Source organism: Leucoraja erinacea, chromosome 18 (genome assembly GCF_028641065.1).
Source record: "Leucoraja erinacea ecotype New England chromosome 18, Leri_hhj_1, whole genome shotgun sequence".
NCBI lineage: Eukaryota > Metazoa > Chordata > Chondrichthyes > Rajiformes > Rajidae > Leucoraja > Leucoraja erinaceus.
Genome location: NC_073394.1, coordinates 8,955,297 through 8,973,497, shown reverse-complemented (window position 1 = coordinate 8,973,497; position 18,201 = coordinate 8,955,297). Strand labels below are relative to the sequence as shown.

Sequence of the window (18,201 nt, the reverse complement as noted above, 5' to 3'; positions counted from 1 at the left end):
ATAAAAAGAAGAAAAAAGAAGAAAGGGCAGACAGACTGTTGGTGAGGGTTGGTGAGTGATCAACAGGCTGAATTTGAAGAAGGGTCTCAAACCGAAACGTAGCCCATTCCTTCTCTCCAGAGATGCTGCCTGTCCCGCTGAGTTACTCCAGCTTTTTGTAAGTATCTTCGGCTGAGTTTGAAGCTCTTTTACTGCAGTTAAGATACAGGATAATTGGACAAATACATGGATAGGAAAGGTTTAGCAGAGTACGGGCCAAATGGGGGCAAGTGGGAACTAGCTTAGATGCGACACCTTGGTTAGGATGGATGGGTTGGGCTGAAGGGCCTGTTTCCATGCTCTATGACTCTACGAATCTACTAAAAATGTACAAATATCCTGGCAGGCCATACCCTCCATTGCAAAAGTGACTACACTTCAAAAATATTTGATTGTGATATTTTAGTTTAGTTTAGAGATACTGCATGGAAACAGGCCAGTCGGCCCACCGAGTCCACGCTGGCCAATGATCACCCGTATACTAGTTCTATCCTGCACACAAGGGACAATTTTACATCCGCCAATTAACCTACAAACCTGCACCTATTTGGAGTGTGGGAGGAAACCGGAGCACCCGGAGGAAACCCACGCAGTCACATGGAGAACGTACAAACCCCTTGTACAGACAGCACTTGTAGTCAGGATCGAACCCAGGAATCTGGTGCTGTGAGGCAGCAACTCCACCTCTGCCGCCCCTCAGCTCAGGAAAGATTCAGTAGATATTCGAGATTCGTCTTTTACTCCTTTCCCTCGGTGTTTAAAAACTCTTGCAGCGGAACACGGACCCCATTCCTCATTTGACAAGTCAGGCCAATGGGAGTTTATCCACTGGAATGATTGATGAAGTCATGCAAGCTAAGCTGCTTAACAACCAGAAATCAGATCAATCCCTGGTAATGAGAGCGATTTAGTGGCGATAAGTCAAAAAAAGTGTAGGATCATCCAAGCAGACTAACACAGGCAGCTACATTTCGGGAGAAAGAAACAGCAATGTAATTTAATTTAAATAAGTATGTTTCATTTAGTGTCACGTGTACTATGGTACAGTGAAAAGCTTTTATTTGTTGCCGGCTATCCAGTCAGTGGAAAGACTATTCATGATTACAATTGAACCGTCCACACTATACAGATGCAGAATAGAAGGCATAACGTATTGTGCAAGATAAAGTTCAGTAAAGTCCGATTGAAGATAGTCCAAGGATCTCCAGTGAGATAGATGGTAGGTCAGGACCGCTCTCTGGTTGTTGATAAGATGGTGCAGTTGCCTGATAACAGTTGGGAATAAACTGTCCCTGAATCTGGAGGTGTGCGTTTTCACATTTCTGTGCCTCTTGCTTAATGGGAGAAGGGAGATGAGGGAATGACCGGGGTGAGACTGGTCGTTGTTTTCGCTGCTGGCTTTGCCGAGGCAGCGTCAAGTGTAGACGGAGTCAACGGAAGATAGGTTGGTTTTGTGTGACTATTGTGTGTCTCTGTCCAAAAATTCTCTGCAATTTCTTGCCGTCTTGGATGGAGCTGTTCCCAAACCATGACATGATGCATCCCGATAAAATGATTTATATGGTGCGTTTGTGGTGAGAGTTGTTGGGGACGTGCCGAACTTCCTAAGCCTTCCAAGGAAGTAGGTGTTGGTGTGCTTTCTTGACCATTGCTTCGCTATGGCTGGTCCAGGGCATGTCGCTGGTGATATTTACTCCTGGAAACCTGAAGCTTTAAACCATCTCTACATCGGCGTCATCACTGTGTAATGAAGGGGTGTTATAACAATCAAAGGGCCCAAGAGAAGGGATGGAAAGAAATTTGAACTAAATATGCATCAGAGTAATTTTGTTCCATGATCCTAGAGAGTAGTAAATTTCCCAATCATCCAATGCACATCATATTTAAATTGTGTTATTGGAGGTGCACATGGTGAAACGATGACCATACACAGAACATTGAAGAGTTTAGCACAGAATAGACCCTTCAGCCCATAGTGTTTGTGCCAAACAAAATGGCAATTTAAACTGACCTCATCTGCCTGCATGTGACCCATATCCCTCCATTCCCTGTATATCCTTCTGCCTATCTCAAGGCCTCTTAAATTCCCCTGTTGTGTCTTCCTTCACCACCACTCCTGGCAGCGCATTCCAAACACCTATAGAATGCTCTGAGCTCATCAAGGAGGGATGGGTTGTTCCCAATGATTCTGCTTCACTCACTCTTTAGCATGGGAGTTGTACCACAATTGATGGGCATCCTGTGGTTAGTCTGGTACTCTAGTGTGGACTGGAGTTATCTCAAGGTGTCCCCAAAGGTCTAGCAAAGGTCATACCCACAAAATGTTCTGAACAGGTTTGGGTCCACCAACTTGAAAGGCTCAGATTTGGTCTTCACTAGGTAGTGGATCTCACGGTTCCTCTATGGTTTCCGGTTAAGGAACGCTCGGATTGACTTGGCACAACAAGGAACTGCAGATACTGGTTTATACCAAAGATAGGCACTAAATTCTGGAGTAACTCAGTGGTTCAGGCAGCATCCCTGAGAACATGGATAGGCGACATTTCGGGTCAGAAGCATTTTTCAGACTTGGCGACATTTCGGGTCGGAGCCCTATTCAGACTAGTTTGGCACAAAGTGATGAAGTCCGATGAAGTCTATGAGGGCAGTGGTGTGCTCATTTGGGTTGGCTGCTGAGTCTTTGAATATGGACCAGTCCAGTGACTCAAAGCAGTCGCGTAGGAGCTCCTAGGACGAGGACTATTTCCTAAGACTAGCATTGCACGACGTTTTGCACCAGATACTCATGCTTCAGTTTCTACTTGTCAGCAGGGGGAGGAAGCAACGCCTGATGGCCAGTTTTTACATCTGATGGAGTGGGAAGCATCTTTGATGATTGCGTGGCTGTGGTCAAGGTGTTTGAGCCTCTGATGGGACAGGAGACATGCTGATAGCATTTTGAAGGGAGGGGCACACGAGTTGCCGAGTGATCTATTCCTGCTCTTACTTTCTTATGTCCTAATGACTAACCCACCGTCCCAGGGAAATATGTGGTGAATCTTTGCAGAGCTCCCTCTATTGCTAGTGTATCCATACTTCAGCCGGGAGACCAGACCTGTGAACACTATTCCACGTACAATCTCACCAGGGCCCTCGCTAATGCAGCAAGACATTACTTCTCGTACATAAATCCTCTTATAATAATGGCCAGCGTACCATTTGCTTTCCTAACTGCTTGCTGCACCTGAACATTAACCTTCAATGACAGAAGTAATCCTGATCAAAAGAATTGCTGCTCTGAGTTGCAAAGTGTGCTGTCGAGTTTGAAGTACTAAAGGTGTTTTAATTCAGCTGACACTATGGACATTCTCTTTCAAGTATTAATGCCTGCTAAAACAGAGTGCGGGTGATGCTGACTGCTGCTGGGACAGAGATGTGGTTAACTTCAGCCTGTGTCTGCCTGATATACAGCAAAACTGGAGTCAGAGCAAATGGCCAACACGAGGAACCGCATACGCTGGAATCCTGGCACTAAAAAAGCAAAATGCTGGAGTAACTCAGCGGGTCGGGAAGCATCTCTGGAGAGCTTGGACAGGCGACATTTTGGGTCGGGAACCTTCTCCAGTGATTGTAGTGGAGGGGAGCCTTCTCCCTGCTCTTCCAGCTTTCTCCTCCTTATACAATTAGTCTGAAAAAGACCAACCCAACCCAAAACATCACCTATCCATGTCCAGAGATGCTGTTATGACCTATTGCAGCTTTTTATGGGGGGTTTTGCTGGAAATGAGAAAAGCTGATTATTTGCAGTCAGTTGGATATGACCGTTTGACTATGCTTGAAGCCAAAGTATAAATAATGAAAGAGAAAATGCACTATGACATTTCGTTAAAATCATTTTTATCTTGGTATTTTTTCCAGCCAGATAACAAACAACTAATGTCAGTTTTCATTGTCCAGCTTCCGTTGGCATACATGTTTGTTTTGTGCAACACGCAAAGTGCTGGAGGATCTCTCTGGGTCAGGCAGCATCTTTGGAGAGAATTGAAAGGTGATGTTTCAGGTCAGAGAGAGACACAACAAGCTGGAGTAACTCAGCGGGACAGGCAGTATCTCCGTCTCTCCAGAGATGCTGCCTGTCCCACTGAGTCACTCCAGCTTTCTGTGTCTATCTTTGGTTTGAACCAGCATCTGCTGTTCCTTTCCTACACATGGTGTTTCTGATCGGGACTCTTTCTCAAATTCATTGTAGTTGGTGGGGGGAGAAAGCTGTAAAAAAGCTTATTTACAGGTATATATCTAGTTTCATTTGTTAACTTCTCCACATTAAATTGAGCAGCAAAAATGTTTTGGGTCTGAGTTGATTAATGGAAGTAACTGAGGCTTGTTCTGCTTACTCCCTGGATCATCTTCCTTCACGCCACTCCCAGTAAACAGCCACAGGGGATCAGCCACATGAGGCTGGTGATAAGGTTGGTTCAAGCCAAGGGCATTTTCTACAAGAGCCAAACTCTGCTCCACCTTGAGTCCTACCCATTCTTTCCCCTATTGATCAGAGGAGACCAAAGCCTGCATGCCTCCAGTGGGAGGCAGGTCAAGCCTGGATTAGGCCTGAGCTAGGCCTCAACACAGCCTCCTCGTACTCGAGATATCCAGTCATGCCCCAGATTTCTGACAGCTGTTTTAAACTCTTCATCATCATCTGAAACAATCAGCATGCAATAGAGGGTAGTATTCCCTTTACAAAGGTGATAATTAGATAACAAGCTGAGATTAAAGTAATTACAGTTAGGCAGCTGGCAAGGCTATCTCGCCATGTTGTAATATTGTTGATCCTTCAGCATCTGGTTCTAATAACAGTACAGGCAAGAAGATTTTTACATTAATTACACCAAATAATTTATTATAAGCACATTTAATTACAACTGATAAGAGATAAACTGTTCAAAAGAATTAACTCTTCTATGTCACTGATAACAATAAACCCTTTATTGCCACATTAAACCCTTTACTTCCGCATCATTAGGTGGAGGGAAGTGTGAACAGTCTGAATGGTGGTGATTCCTTACCTGATAAGATAATAGCAGATTAGTGTGTCAAAGTACTGGTGGTATACGATGTTGTTAACATGACCGTACTGATCGTTGTCTTGCCAACGGGTCTGAATGGGCAGGAAGTAAGGGTAGATCCCTTGTAGCCGGTAGTGGTTCTCGGAGTCAGTGGCCTGGGACACGCCGCTCCGTCTCACAACGGTGCTGAAGGGACGGAGCGAGCTGAGATGGGCCAAGAGTCTCATGATGTGTCACCTAAGGCAACAAGGAAGTCTGGGGAGTTAAAACATCCATTAGTCAACAAAATAAAATCACCAACTACTGCATTGCCTTTGAATATTTTTGTTTAAAAACTCTTGACTTGGTTGTAGCCCTTCTACGTCAGAAGACACAAGATTGATGTTCTGGGTAATCAAAGCTGAGACGCCAGCATGTTCTGGAGGAAGAATCACACTGCTGGAAGTTCTGCCTTTAACCAAGGTGTTAAAGTATCTGCCCTCTTTGATGGACCCAAATGATCCCATGAAATTATTTCAAAGAAAAACCACAGTGTTGGACAATGATCACCAATTTGTCCACGATTTCTAGAGCCACTTCTTGAAGTACCCTGGGATGCAGACCATCAGGCCCTGGGGATTTGTCAGCCTTCAATCCTATCAGTCTACCCAACACCATTTCCTGCCTAATGTGGATTTCCTTCAGTTCCTCCATCGCCCCAGGTCCTCTGGCCACTAGTACATCAGGAAGATCATTAGTGTCCTTCTTCGTGAAGACGGATCCAAAGTACCTGTTCAACTCATCTGCCATTTCCTTGTTCCCCATAATAAATTCACCTTTTTCAATCTTCAAGGGTCCAACTTTGGTCTTAACTAATTGTTTCCTCTTCACATACCTAAAGAAGTTTTTACTATCCTCCTTTATATTCTTGGCTAACTTACCTTCGTACCTCATCTTTTCTACCCGTATTTCCTTTTTAGTTATCTTCTGTTGCTCTTTAAACATTTCCCAATCCTCTTGCTTCCCACTCATCTTTGCTATGTTGTAGATAGACAAAAGTGCTGGAGAAACTCAGCGGGTGCAGCAGCATCTATGGAGCGAAGGAAATAGGCAACATTTCAGGCCGAAACCCTTCTTCAGACTGTTGTACTTCTTCTATTTTATTTTTATAATGTCCCTGCCTTCCCTTGTCACCCACGGTCGACCCTTACTCCCCTTGGAATATTTATTCCTCTTTGGAATTAACTGATCCTGAACCTTCTGTATTATTCCTAGAAATACCTGCCATTGTTGTTCCACTGTCATCCCTGCTAGGGTATCTTTCCAGTCAACTTTGGCCAGCTCCTCCCTAATGGCTCCATAGTCCCCTTTGTTCAACTGTAACACCGACACCTCTGATTTACCCTTCTCCCTCTCAAATTGTAGATTAAAACTTACCATATTATGGTCACTACCTCCTAATGGCTCCTTACAGTTTAAAACAGTTTTTTCCCCTCGCCTTCTTTCCCATGGACTTTCAGCCAATAATCTCTTCTCCCTGCTGATTGATTGCTGCTTCTCCGAGCTCCACGTAAGGACTAGGCTAGAACTGGCTTTTGGCGCTCTTTTTAAACCATTTTTTCTTCTGACTCTACTTCTTTCACACGGACTATCAGCCATAATCTCTTCTCCCTGCTTCTGATTGCTGCTGCTCCGAGCTCCACGCTAGGACTGGGCTAGAACTGGCTTATTGGCGCTCTTTTTAATCCATTTTCTCGCCTGACACCTTCTTTCCCACAGACTTTCAACCAATAAAACAGCAATCAGATCTTATTAAATCCTGAAAGGAAATACTTTCTCTCTGCATACAAATCTGCATTTCTTTTAGCTGACTTTCGTAATTTCAGTGCACAGGCTGTGGAAAGCGCCAAGTAGCGTTGGTTTAAGATGTACTGACACCGCAGATCTCGAAATGGTTGCTTGTAATTAGGTTGCCACATTCAAATGCCTTTCCAGCACATTGCCTTGGACACTGCCACCCTCGACTGAGTGCAAGTGATGCCTCGAACAGCAGGAGGAAATCTGTACAGTTAACTCTATCCATACACAATTGATTAGTGTTGCCACAAGTCGAGAGTCAGAACACTGACTCATTATTAGACTTGCTTTTAGCAAAAGTAAATATTGGGACAGAGCCAAAAATGGTTAATTAGTAATTACTTCACATCAAGCCCAGATAACAAAATGTTTCTTTTAAGAGGAAAGTGATGGCAACAGAACTGAAATAAATCCCAGATGAATTGCGCGATTTTTCAGCGGATTTTCACGTGACTATTCCAATCTTCTCCTTGGTCAGATTAACGGCACATTCTCTCTATGACCATGAGCTCAACCAAGAGTCCACGGACAGTTCCCTAACTCACCCCAATTATCAGTCAGCCTTGAGCTCACTGATCTACAATGGCTCCTGATCATTATTTTCACATTTCCCCAAGGGCCGTGCACCTCCCAATCTCTGTCACCACCTCCGGTTCTGCAGCCTTGTAGCATTTCTGCTCTCCATCCAATCTCGCCACTTCCACTTTCCTGACTTCTGACACTTTTTCACTGCCTTCAGCTTCCTGGCTCCCAAATCCGAAATCCCTTTCCTCAGCATCTCCATCTCTCTTTTGCTGTTACACTTCCCTGAATATCTCCTTCCCCTCTCAAATCAGGCTTCTGAGCAGTCCTTCCATAAGCTAGGAATTAAGTCTAAATAATTTTTAAAAAATGAAAGAATAAAGGAATTAAATGAGTCACGCTAGAATTTAGAAGATTGAGATCTTATAGAAGATCTTATAGAAACTTACAAAATTCTTAAGAGGTTGGACAGGCTAGATGCAGGAAGATTGTTCCCGATGTTGGGGAATTCCAGAACAAGGGGTCACAGTTTAAGGATAAGAGGGAAATCTTTTAGGACCGAGATGAGAAAATCATTTTTTACACAGAGAGTGGTGAATCTCTGGAATTCTCTGCCGCAGAAGGTAGTTGAGGCCAGTTCATTGGCTATATTTAAGAGGGAGTTAGATGTGGCCTTTGTGGCTAAAGGAATCAGGGGGTATGGAGAGAAGGCAGGTATGGGATACTGAGTTGGATGATCAGCCATGATCATATTGAATGGTGGTGCAGGCTCGAAGGGCCGAATGGCCAATTCCTGCACCTATTTTCTATGTTCCTATGTCTGATTCAAACCCAATGATCCCTTTGTCTACGTAACTGATGCACTACAATGCTGAGAAAAATATTCTAAACTCTGTAATGTCCTCTTTGCTCTATGTGTTGTGCTTGAGTTTGACGATTATATTTATGATTCAATGGTTCAATAGTTTAATAATGCTTTATTGTCACACTGACCAAGGTACAGTGGGATTCCTGTTTTGCATACAGTTCAGTAAAATTATTAGTACACATAGGAATGTATGGTAGGTATGGTATATCTGATCTTTAGTTTTAGTTTACCTCATGGATACAGCGTGGAAACAGGCCCTTCAGCCCACCAAGTCCATGCTGACCAGTGATCACCCCGTACACTAGTTCTATCTCTACATACTAGGGGCAATTTACAGAAGCCAATTAACCTACAAACCTGCACGTCTTTGGGATGTGGGAGGAAACCGGATCACCCTGAGGAAACCCATAGGGAAAAAGTACAAACTCCTTACAGACAGCACCCGTAGTCAGGATCGAACCCTAGTCTCTGGCTCTATAAAGCAGCAACTCTATCGCTGCGCCACCGTGCCGCACTGTTTGGATAGTACGCAAAATAAACCTTTTCACCGTATCTCGGTACACATGACAATAATCAACCTGAACCTAAAGCTAAGCCTATCTCCTTATGCTTCTTGATGCTATTATTTGGGTGAAGATGTTCCTGAGATGTATTGCTACGTGGAGGTGCTGCACAAATACAGGTTGGTGTTGGGGGAGAGAACTGAAATTATTTCATGGGTGAAAATCCCTAAATAGTGTCAGGGGATCAATAGAACAAACTGGGGAAATATAGGACACGGGTGTGAAACTGGTCTGATATCCAGAGGCCGTACCATTCACCTATATATCCCCATCAACCCGGCAGGGGAAATAAAGAGCCAGTGTTAATAATAATGACCAAAAAATGACCTTTAGTACATTCATGGGCTTTAGAGGGCAATGAGCCAAATGTGGGCAAATGGGACTCACCCAGAATGCCATCTTGATCAGCATGGATGAGTCGGGCTGAAAGGTCTGTTTCCATGTCATATACTTGTTTGTCTCTATGATTGTAGGTATGTTAGGATAGTAAAATGGCTGGCTTACCCAGGTTATGCAAGCTGAGATTCCAGGTGCATGCCTCTGGTTGACCGTATTGCAAACCGGTATTGATACAGGGCCTCCTTAGTCTGGGCATGGATATGAACATGGATGCATATATACACACAAGCATGCCACACACACATACACACATACACACATATATATATGTATATGTGTGTGTGTGTGTGTGTGTGTGTGTGTGCGTATATATGCATATGTGTGTGTGTGTGTATGTATATACATATTTATACACCTGCACATGCACAAACACACACACACACACGCATATATATAGATAGATATATATATATATAAGCTCCTGGTGGGTATATATATATATATATAAATATATATATACCCACATACATATACATATATGTATATGTATGTAAATACATATTACATTTGTATGTGTGTACATACATATACATATATGTATATGTATGTACACACATATACTATGTATGTATATTTAGCCAATATTAAGTCAAGAGGATTGAATTCTGCTAATAGTCTCCTGATGTTTCTTCCCAACAAACAGGCGGTACTGGGATCAGTCAGGGCACATCACTCCAACCAGATCAATCAGACTTAAAATCTCATTCAGATTTAAACAAAACGGGAATCTTCATGCCGTCTCACATGAAAAAAAAAGCTGGAGGAAAAATAGACGTTGGACCGGCTCCAAATCTCCTCACTGGAGACACGGGTCCCATCTGCTGAGCTTTGCATCTGAACTTTAACTACCATTCAAAATCCATTTCCACAGAGATCAATTCACAAAGCAAACAGATGGACCCCCGCCTCCCCAGGCCGCTGTGTTATTTGTTTAATAAATTTAATTAATATCCAACTACAGTGGATTGCTCCTAGAATGGCGAGTGTCTGTATGAAGCTGCAGTAATGACTGATTCCCCTTTAAAGTTGGGTAACAGTGTTCCCCAGGTCCTGCCCCTGTTGCCCCGTGACGAGCTGCAAGAGTGTTTATTGCCACAGAGTGCATCCCCATCTCGGGGCTTTTCTTGTTACTCTGTGCCCTCGGGGGGGGGGGGGGGGGGGGGGGGGGGGGGGGGGGGGGGGGGGGCAGCCGGGATGCTTTGCTTACAGCAGCATATATTTCTAATGTTGCATTAGCAGGCTCGCATTATGTCATTTCCGTTCTCAACAAAATTGCCAACAACCCTCCTGGTGTGTACAGGTTAATGAGTACACACTCTTTTTCGCCCTCGAGGCACCTGGCTGCTTTTCAGCAGACTTGCTAATTAGGCCCTTTGATATTAATGTTAAAGGATGCTCTTTTCATTATTTTTCTTCCAAAAGAGGTGACAATTTAACTTGCGCCTAATGAATGGCGGCGCACAGATCTCACGCCGACTCCCCCCCCCTCCGACTATGTCAAGTCACTGGTAGAAGGATATGAAATGACCAGAGGCATAATTGCCAGCCTGAGGTCGACTTCAGATCCCTGAGAAAGCATTGCCTTAGACTGGAAGAAATCATTCTCTGCTGGGGCACCTTTGGAGGTATTATAACATTTCAAAGTGGACTGCTGAAAGGATGAGATAAATCTGATGCCCTGGCCACAGTTCTCCTGTACTCAGATGGGCGCCAGATCCCTGTGCTAGGATCCCAGTACTCGGACATCATTGTCCGCTCCTGTAATGAATGAATGAATAAGTTTATTGGCCAAGTATGTACACATACAAGGAATTTGCCTTGGTGCGCCGCTCGCAAGTAACAACACGACATACAGTAACAATTAAGAATGACACACATAAAACATTAAACATTAATAATAAAACATTACAGTTTAAACATGTGAATGAAATAAAATACCAGAGCAAAATGAGGCTACAGATTTTTGGTTATTGAGCAGAGCTATACTACTCATGGAAAAAAAGCTGTTTTTAAGTCTGGCTGTGGCGGCTTTGACAGTCCGGAGTCGCCTTCCAGAGGGAAGTGATTCAAAGAGTTTGTGGCCAGTGTGAGAGGGGTCAGAGATGATCTTGCCCACCCGCTTCCTGGCTATCGCAGTGTGCAGTTCGTCAATGGGGGGGAAAGGTTGCCGCCAACAACCTTTTACTGTAGTACAATACTCAAAGATCCAGCACTTGAACTTTGGGGTACAGAGATTCTGCCACTGGACTTTCACATTGGGATTTAGCATTCAGATTTGGGGATCAAGTACTCTGGTACTATAGTAGACTTTAAACTTTAGACTTTAGAGATATCACACGGACACAGGCCCTTTGGCCCACCAAGTCCACACTGACCAGCGATCACCCCGTACACGGGAACTATCCTACACACTCGGGACAATTTACAATTTTACTGAAGGCAATTAACCTACATACCTTAGGTACACAAAAATGCTGGAAAAACTCAGCGGGTGCGGCAGCATCTATGGAGCGAAGGAAATAGGCAAATAGGCAACGTTTCGGGCAGAACGTTGCCTATTTCCTTTCAGTCTAAAGAAGGCAACGTTTCGGCACGAAACGTTGCCTATTTCCTTCGCTCCATAGATGCTGCTGCACCCGCTGAGTTTCTCCAGCATTTTTGTGTACCTTCGATTTTCCAGCATCTGCAGTTCCTTCTTAAATAACCTACAAACCTTGTAAGTCTTTGGACTGTGGTAGGAAACCAGAGCACCCAGAGAAAACCCACACGGTCCCAGGAAGAACCTACAAACTCCATACAGTCAGCATTCATAGTCCGGATGGAATCCTTTTCTCAGGCGCTGTAAGGCAGCAACACTGCTTACTACTGTGCCGCCCACTCTGGTAATATGATGCTCTGGTACTATCCACTAGTACTATAGTACACTGGTAGTACCCTCTGGTGCCCTGGTACTATAGTACTTTTACTACTATCCTTAAAAGGTACTGACGACTACAGCAAAATCCAGAGCAACCCTCCCACTCCTCATTAGCTCAATATTGGTCATAAGGTCATAAAGTATAGGAGCAGAATTAGGCCAAGTCTACTCTGTTTTTCAATCACGACTGATCTATCTCTCCCTCTAACCTTATTCTCCTGCCTTCTCCCCATAACCTCTGACACACATAGTAATCAAGAATCTATCTATCTCTGCCTTATAAATATCCACTGACTTGGCCTCTACAGTCTTCTGTGGCAAAGAATTCCACAGATTCACCATCCTCTGACTAAAGTAATTCCTCTTCATCTCCTTCCTAAAGGCACTGCCCCATTGTACGAGCTAATTCAAGAGTTCTCCCAATTTTCCCCTGAAGGAGGGGTCTATCTCTCCCCGGTGGAGTCTATCTCTCCCTGGCCATGGCGTAGTAGACTTGATGGGCCGAATGGCCTCATTCTGCTCCTATCACTTATGATCTTATGACAAGTCACTGTGAATCATTGACCATCCTTCTGCCTCACAGATGCTGCCTGACCAGGGGATAGAGCAACTCAGAACATGCCAAAACTACAGTTTCTCACATTGCTGCAATGTTGCAATGTATGTGACCAGTCAGAAATAATCTGAGGGACGATAATAAACTGTACATAACTTCAAAAACAAATTAAATTCTCCCAAGGGCAAATATCTAGCCTATTTTTTAAGTTAGCATTAATATTGACGTTGAAATCAGTGTTTGAAGCCTATCCAATAAATACATCATAGATTACTGTGCTTGCAGCAAGTCCCATTGAAGAGCTTGTTAATATGACACAGCCCTGGGGCAGATTGGATCCATAATATTGAAGTACTGGAGACTTGCGGAGAACCAAGGAACGGCAGATACTGGTTTACAACAAAAGACCGCAAAGTGCTGGAGTAACTCAGCGGTTCAGGCTGCATCCCTGGAGAACATGGATAGGTGACGTTTTGGGTCGGGACCCTTCCTCAGACTTGTATTTCGGGTCAGAAAGAGTCTGAAGGAGGGTCCCGACCCGAAGCACCCCCTAGCCATGAACTCCTGCAATGCTGCACGATCCACTGAACGACTCCATCAATTTATGTCCGTTTTAACCTGTGGAGAACATTTGTGGTTCGAAATTGGCAGTCTAGATCAGCGATTCCCAACCTGGGGCCACATCGCCATGGCAAATATCAGGGGGGGCACAGAAAAACATTGGGATTTATGTGGCCACAGGTTCAATGAAGGGGGCCACAGAGCTACCACCCTGTTGCCTCCTAAATTTCAGTTCTAATAAATTTAAATCTATGTAGTTGAAATATTTTTTGATGTTTGGGGAATAGAATAAAAGAGAATATATGTGCAATTAATAGACACTGATATTTTTATGGAAGGTATTATAATATTGAAGTGCTTTTTTTCCGCTAATAATGTCGGGGGTGGGGGGGGAGGCACAGAAAAATTAAAAGATCCCAAGGGGGCCATGAGCCATGGGTCTCGATGATCCAGTGGTTAGGTTTGGGCTCTGGTACTTGGATCTGGAGTCGAATGTTGAAATGTAGTCTGAAGAAGTATCCTGACCCGAACCATTCCATATTCACATTCTCCAGAGATGGTGCCTGACCCGCTAAGTTACACCAGCACTTTGTGCCTTTTTCCCCCCAAAATATTGCTGGAACGTTGAACTCCAGTCCAAATGCAGGGATCCAGACCTAGGATGCTGGGATCAGTCCACAGCTGTTGGGCACCCACATGGATGTTGGGCTCCTGTTCCTGAATGCCTCGATCTAGGATGGTCACTGGAATCTAGTCGCTGGATGCTAGGATCCAGTAGAGAGACAGAACTCAGCTGCCAACCATTCCCAGCGACAACGATTCACAAATTCAAGCATTTTTACTGAAGGCAAGCAACAGCCAAATTAAGCAATGACCTTATAAGAAAATGGCCAGCTTCAATGAGCTTTGTTCCAATTCCCTCAATCCCTGCTCCAGCACAGAATCATCTTCACTGCCAATTTCCACAGCAAACATTCTCCACAGGTCTCCTGTTAAAGATCCAATCTGCCCCAGGGCAATGTCATATTAACAAGCTCTGCAAGGGGACTTTACGATGCTGCGATTGCAGTAATCTATGTTGAATTTATTGAAGAGACTTCCAACTTCAAAATTATTGCTACCCTTAAAAATGTAATGGATTGTTGCTCTATGGAGAACCCTTCTTCAGATTACATTCCAGCATTGGCCTCCAGAACCAAATAACAGGGCCAAAACCTGACCACTGGATCATCCTGACTGCCAATTTCTAATAGCAAACATTCTCCACAGGTTAAAAAAATGCTCTTCGGAGCTTTTGATATTCTATCCAGTTTTCGAAGATTATTTTTGACTAAGGATTGTTGTTTAGTTTAACTTAGTTCAGTTTATTGTCACCTGTTATGTTCAGTCCACAGGTGGAGATGGGCAGTAAGATAATTCTATAGATTAAAAACAAGACAAACCTGATAGAAGTATATAAAATTATGAGAGGCATTGATAGGGTAGACAGTCAGAACCTTTTTCCTCGGGTGGAACTGTCGAAGGGTAAAGGGCCAGCGGTGAAAGGCGAGAGGTAAAGGTGAGAGGGGCAAAGTTTAAAGGAGTTGTACTGGGCAAGTTTTTTACACAGAGAATGGTGAGTGGCTGGAAGGCACTGCCAGGGGTGGTGGTGGAGGCAGATATTGGTGTTAAAGAGGCTTTTGGGTGGGCACATGGGGATGCAGGGAATGGAGGGATTTGGATCATTGGAGGCAGAGATGATTATTTTTACTTGGTCTCATGTAGAGCACAGACATTGAGCTGTGCTGTACCGTTCTATGTTCTCTGTTAGATGTCATTTCTATAGCAACTCTCCTTTCAGTACAAAGTGCTTCACAGCCATATGTTTGACCATTTATTTGGACAAGTGGAAATTATTGCATCCATTGTTTTAGCAGCAATCTCCCAAAACTGTGATACTGAGTCAAAGACCTGTTTAAATCAGGGCCCAGGTGACAGAAGGCCAGGTCACTGATGATGGGTGTAGGCAGTGGGGGTGGTGCACTGCACATGAAGATGGAGACATTGGATCCAGAGCCCCCCCCCCCCCCCCATTCATTCTGATCTCCACCCTGGGAATCAGGTCACACCTTGCTGTGATGTTCCATCATCATTCCATACTGCCAGAGAACTCATTCAGTAGCAAGACATTATTCATCTTTTTGAGGACTGCACTGCACGCCTCTTGTTTAGTATCCATATTTAGAGTGGTAAAGAAAGCGTATGGTATGTTTGCCTTCAAGGGTATCTCTTTTTCTCCCCCCTCCCTCTTTCGCTGTCTCTCCTTCTATCTCCCTTCCGTTGGTACAGTCAGGGTGGTGTGTGACTAGATACAGTCAGAATAGCGTGTGATTGTGAGTGCAGTTAGAATGGTGTGTGAGACTTGGATGGAACCATACAGGGTGACATTCCCACCATTCCCACATTTGACAGCGCATCAAAACACCTTCATTGGTGGTAAGCGCTCCGTAACACCTTGCCGCTGTGAAAATTTCTAAATAAATCCAAACCTTCCTCACATTTGGTTGATCATTTAAACATATAACAGTCGCCATCTAGAAATTTCAAGCCTGCGGTCTTAGCTCAGTTCATTACCGTCCACCTCCAAGTATCAGTTGCGTTGCACTGGGTGATTTTACCTGAGTCCCCACATTTAATTATCAGTGTACATTTAATCCTGTTGATCAACTACACTCTGAATAAGGCGTAGAACGGCTCAAATTACTGCAGCAGGTGAGAAACTTCCAATCCAGGTTCCACTGGTCACATTCACCTGTTAATCCACCCAGAAAGGCTTTGCATTCTGCACTTCCTCCTCGAGGCCCATTTAATCTTTTATCAGTCAACTTGTCTTCCACAGCTGATAATTATAAGTGACTGTGTACTCCCCGTCCCCCCACAACTAATACGGCCTCACAATGTTAGACAGCACAGAAACAGGAGCTTTAACCTACCTCATCCATGCCAAATGAATTGGTCACATGTCATTAGACTGCAAACCCTTCCTATCCATATATCTGTCCATAAATAAATGTTGGCGGCATGGTGGCACAGTGGTAGACTTGCAGCCCTATAGGGAGCAGGGAGGTTCTACTGCAGTTGTACAGGGTCTTGGTAAGACTACACCTGGAGTATTGCGTACAGTTTTGCCTCTCCTAATCTGAGGAAAGACATTCTTGCCATAGAGGGAGTACAGAGAAGGTTCACCAGACTGATTCCTGGGATGTCAGGACTTTCATATGAAGAAAGACAGGATAGACTCGGCTTGTACTCTCTAGAATTTAGTAGATTGAGGGGGGATCTTATAGAAACGTACAAAATTCTTAAGGGGTTGGACAGGCTAGACGCAGGGAGATTGTTCCCGATGTTGGGGAAGTCCAGGACAAGGGGTCACAGTTTAAGAATAAGGGGGAAATCTTTTAGGACCGAGATGAGAAAAACATTTTTCACACAGAGAGTGGTGAATCTCAGGAATTCTCTGCCACAGAAGGTAGTTGAGGCCAGTTCATTGGCTATATTTAAGAGTGAGTTAGATGTGGCCCTTGTGGCTAAAGGGATCAGGGGTTATGGAGAGAAGGCAGGTACAGGATACTGAGTTGGATGATCAGCCATGATCATATTGAATGGCGGTGCAGGCTCGAAGGGCCGAATGGCCTACTCCTGCACCTATTTTCTATGTTTCTATGTTACTGCTAAAGATCCTGACTACAGGTGCAGAGTTTGTACGTTCTTCCCATGACCAGTGTGGGTTTGCTCCGGGTGCTCCGGTTTCCTCCCACACTACAAAGACGTGCAAGGTTGAGGGCTAATTGGCTTTGGTAAAAATTGTAAATTGGCCCTAGTGTGTGTAGGATAGTGTTAATGTGCGGGGATCACCGGTCGTTGTGGACTCGGTGGGGTGAAGGGGCCTGTTTCTGCGCTGTATCTCTACACTAATTACATCTAAAATAAGGAACACTTAATTTATATTTGAGGTAAAAAATCCAACCTTTCCATTTTTTGTTTTAATTGAAGTGCACACAGAAATAATGTGCAGGCACAACAATGGGAGATCAGGGCCCAGTCATTGACTTGAGATATTAACTCTAGTTTCTCCCTCCTCAGGTGCTGCCTGATTAGTTCAACATCCCATTCCTGACAACCAATTTAAATAAGGCAGGCGCAAGGATCTGGACTTTAGACATTAGACATTAGAGATACAGTTCGGAAACTGGCTCTTCGGCCCATGGAGCCTGCACCAACCAGCAATCCCCGTACATTAATGCCCCTGTCCCACTTAGGAGACCTGAACGGAAACCTCTGGAGACTTTTCTCCCCACCCAAGGTTTCTGTGCAGTTCCCGGGGGTTGCAGGTGGTTGCCGGAGGTTGCAGGTAGTGGAAGCAGGTAGGGAGACTGACAAAAACCTCCGGGAACCGCACGGAAACCTTGGGTGGGGCGCAACGTCCCCAGAGGTTTCCGTTCAGGTTTCCTAAGTGGGGCAGGGGCATTAACACTATCTTACACACTATCTTAGGGATAATCTTCAATTTTTACCAAACCTACAGACCTGTACATCTTGAGAGTGTGAGAGGAGACCGGTACACCGTGAGAAAACCCACGCGGTCACAGGAAGAACGTGCAAACTCCACACAGACAGCACCCGTAGTCAGGATCGAACCCGGGTCTCTGGCGCTTGTGAGGCAGCAACTCTAACGCTGAGCCATTGTGCCACCCCAAATTGGAGTTAGAGTAGAATGTGGCAGTGCCGTCAACACTGCTGAAGGAGTATAGTAAGGGGCTGAGAACACAGCCTTGTGAATTATGGTGGAGGATATTTAGTCACCTTCAATTAGCTGTCAGCTGCAGGACCACTGATCAAGAGCCCAGAAGTGAAAC

The 18,201-nt window shown here is 44.5% G+C and overlaps 1 protein-coding gene across 3 annotated transcripts in view; it reads right to left on the bottom strand.

Annotated features, from left to right (window-relative positions):
* The window catches only part of LOC129705620 (uncharacterized), a 69,541-nt gene that overhangs the window by 27,287 nt on the left and 24,053 nt on the right, over window positions 1–18,201 (bottom strand). For 2 of the 3 annotated variants that reach the window (XM_055649251.1, XM_055649250.1), the window contains one exon: window positions 5,085–5,321. In XM_055649251.1, the coding sequence (XP_055505226.1) occupies window positions 5,085–5,311 (227 nt within the window). In that variant the 5' untranslated portion in view covers window positions 5,312–5,321. Of the gene's footprint in view, window positions 1–5,084; window positions 5,340–18,201 lie in introns of all 3 variants that reach the window. The other variant, XM_055649249.1, reaches the window with a different exon arrangement.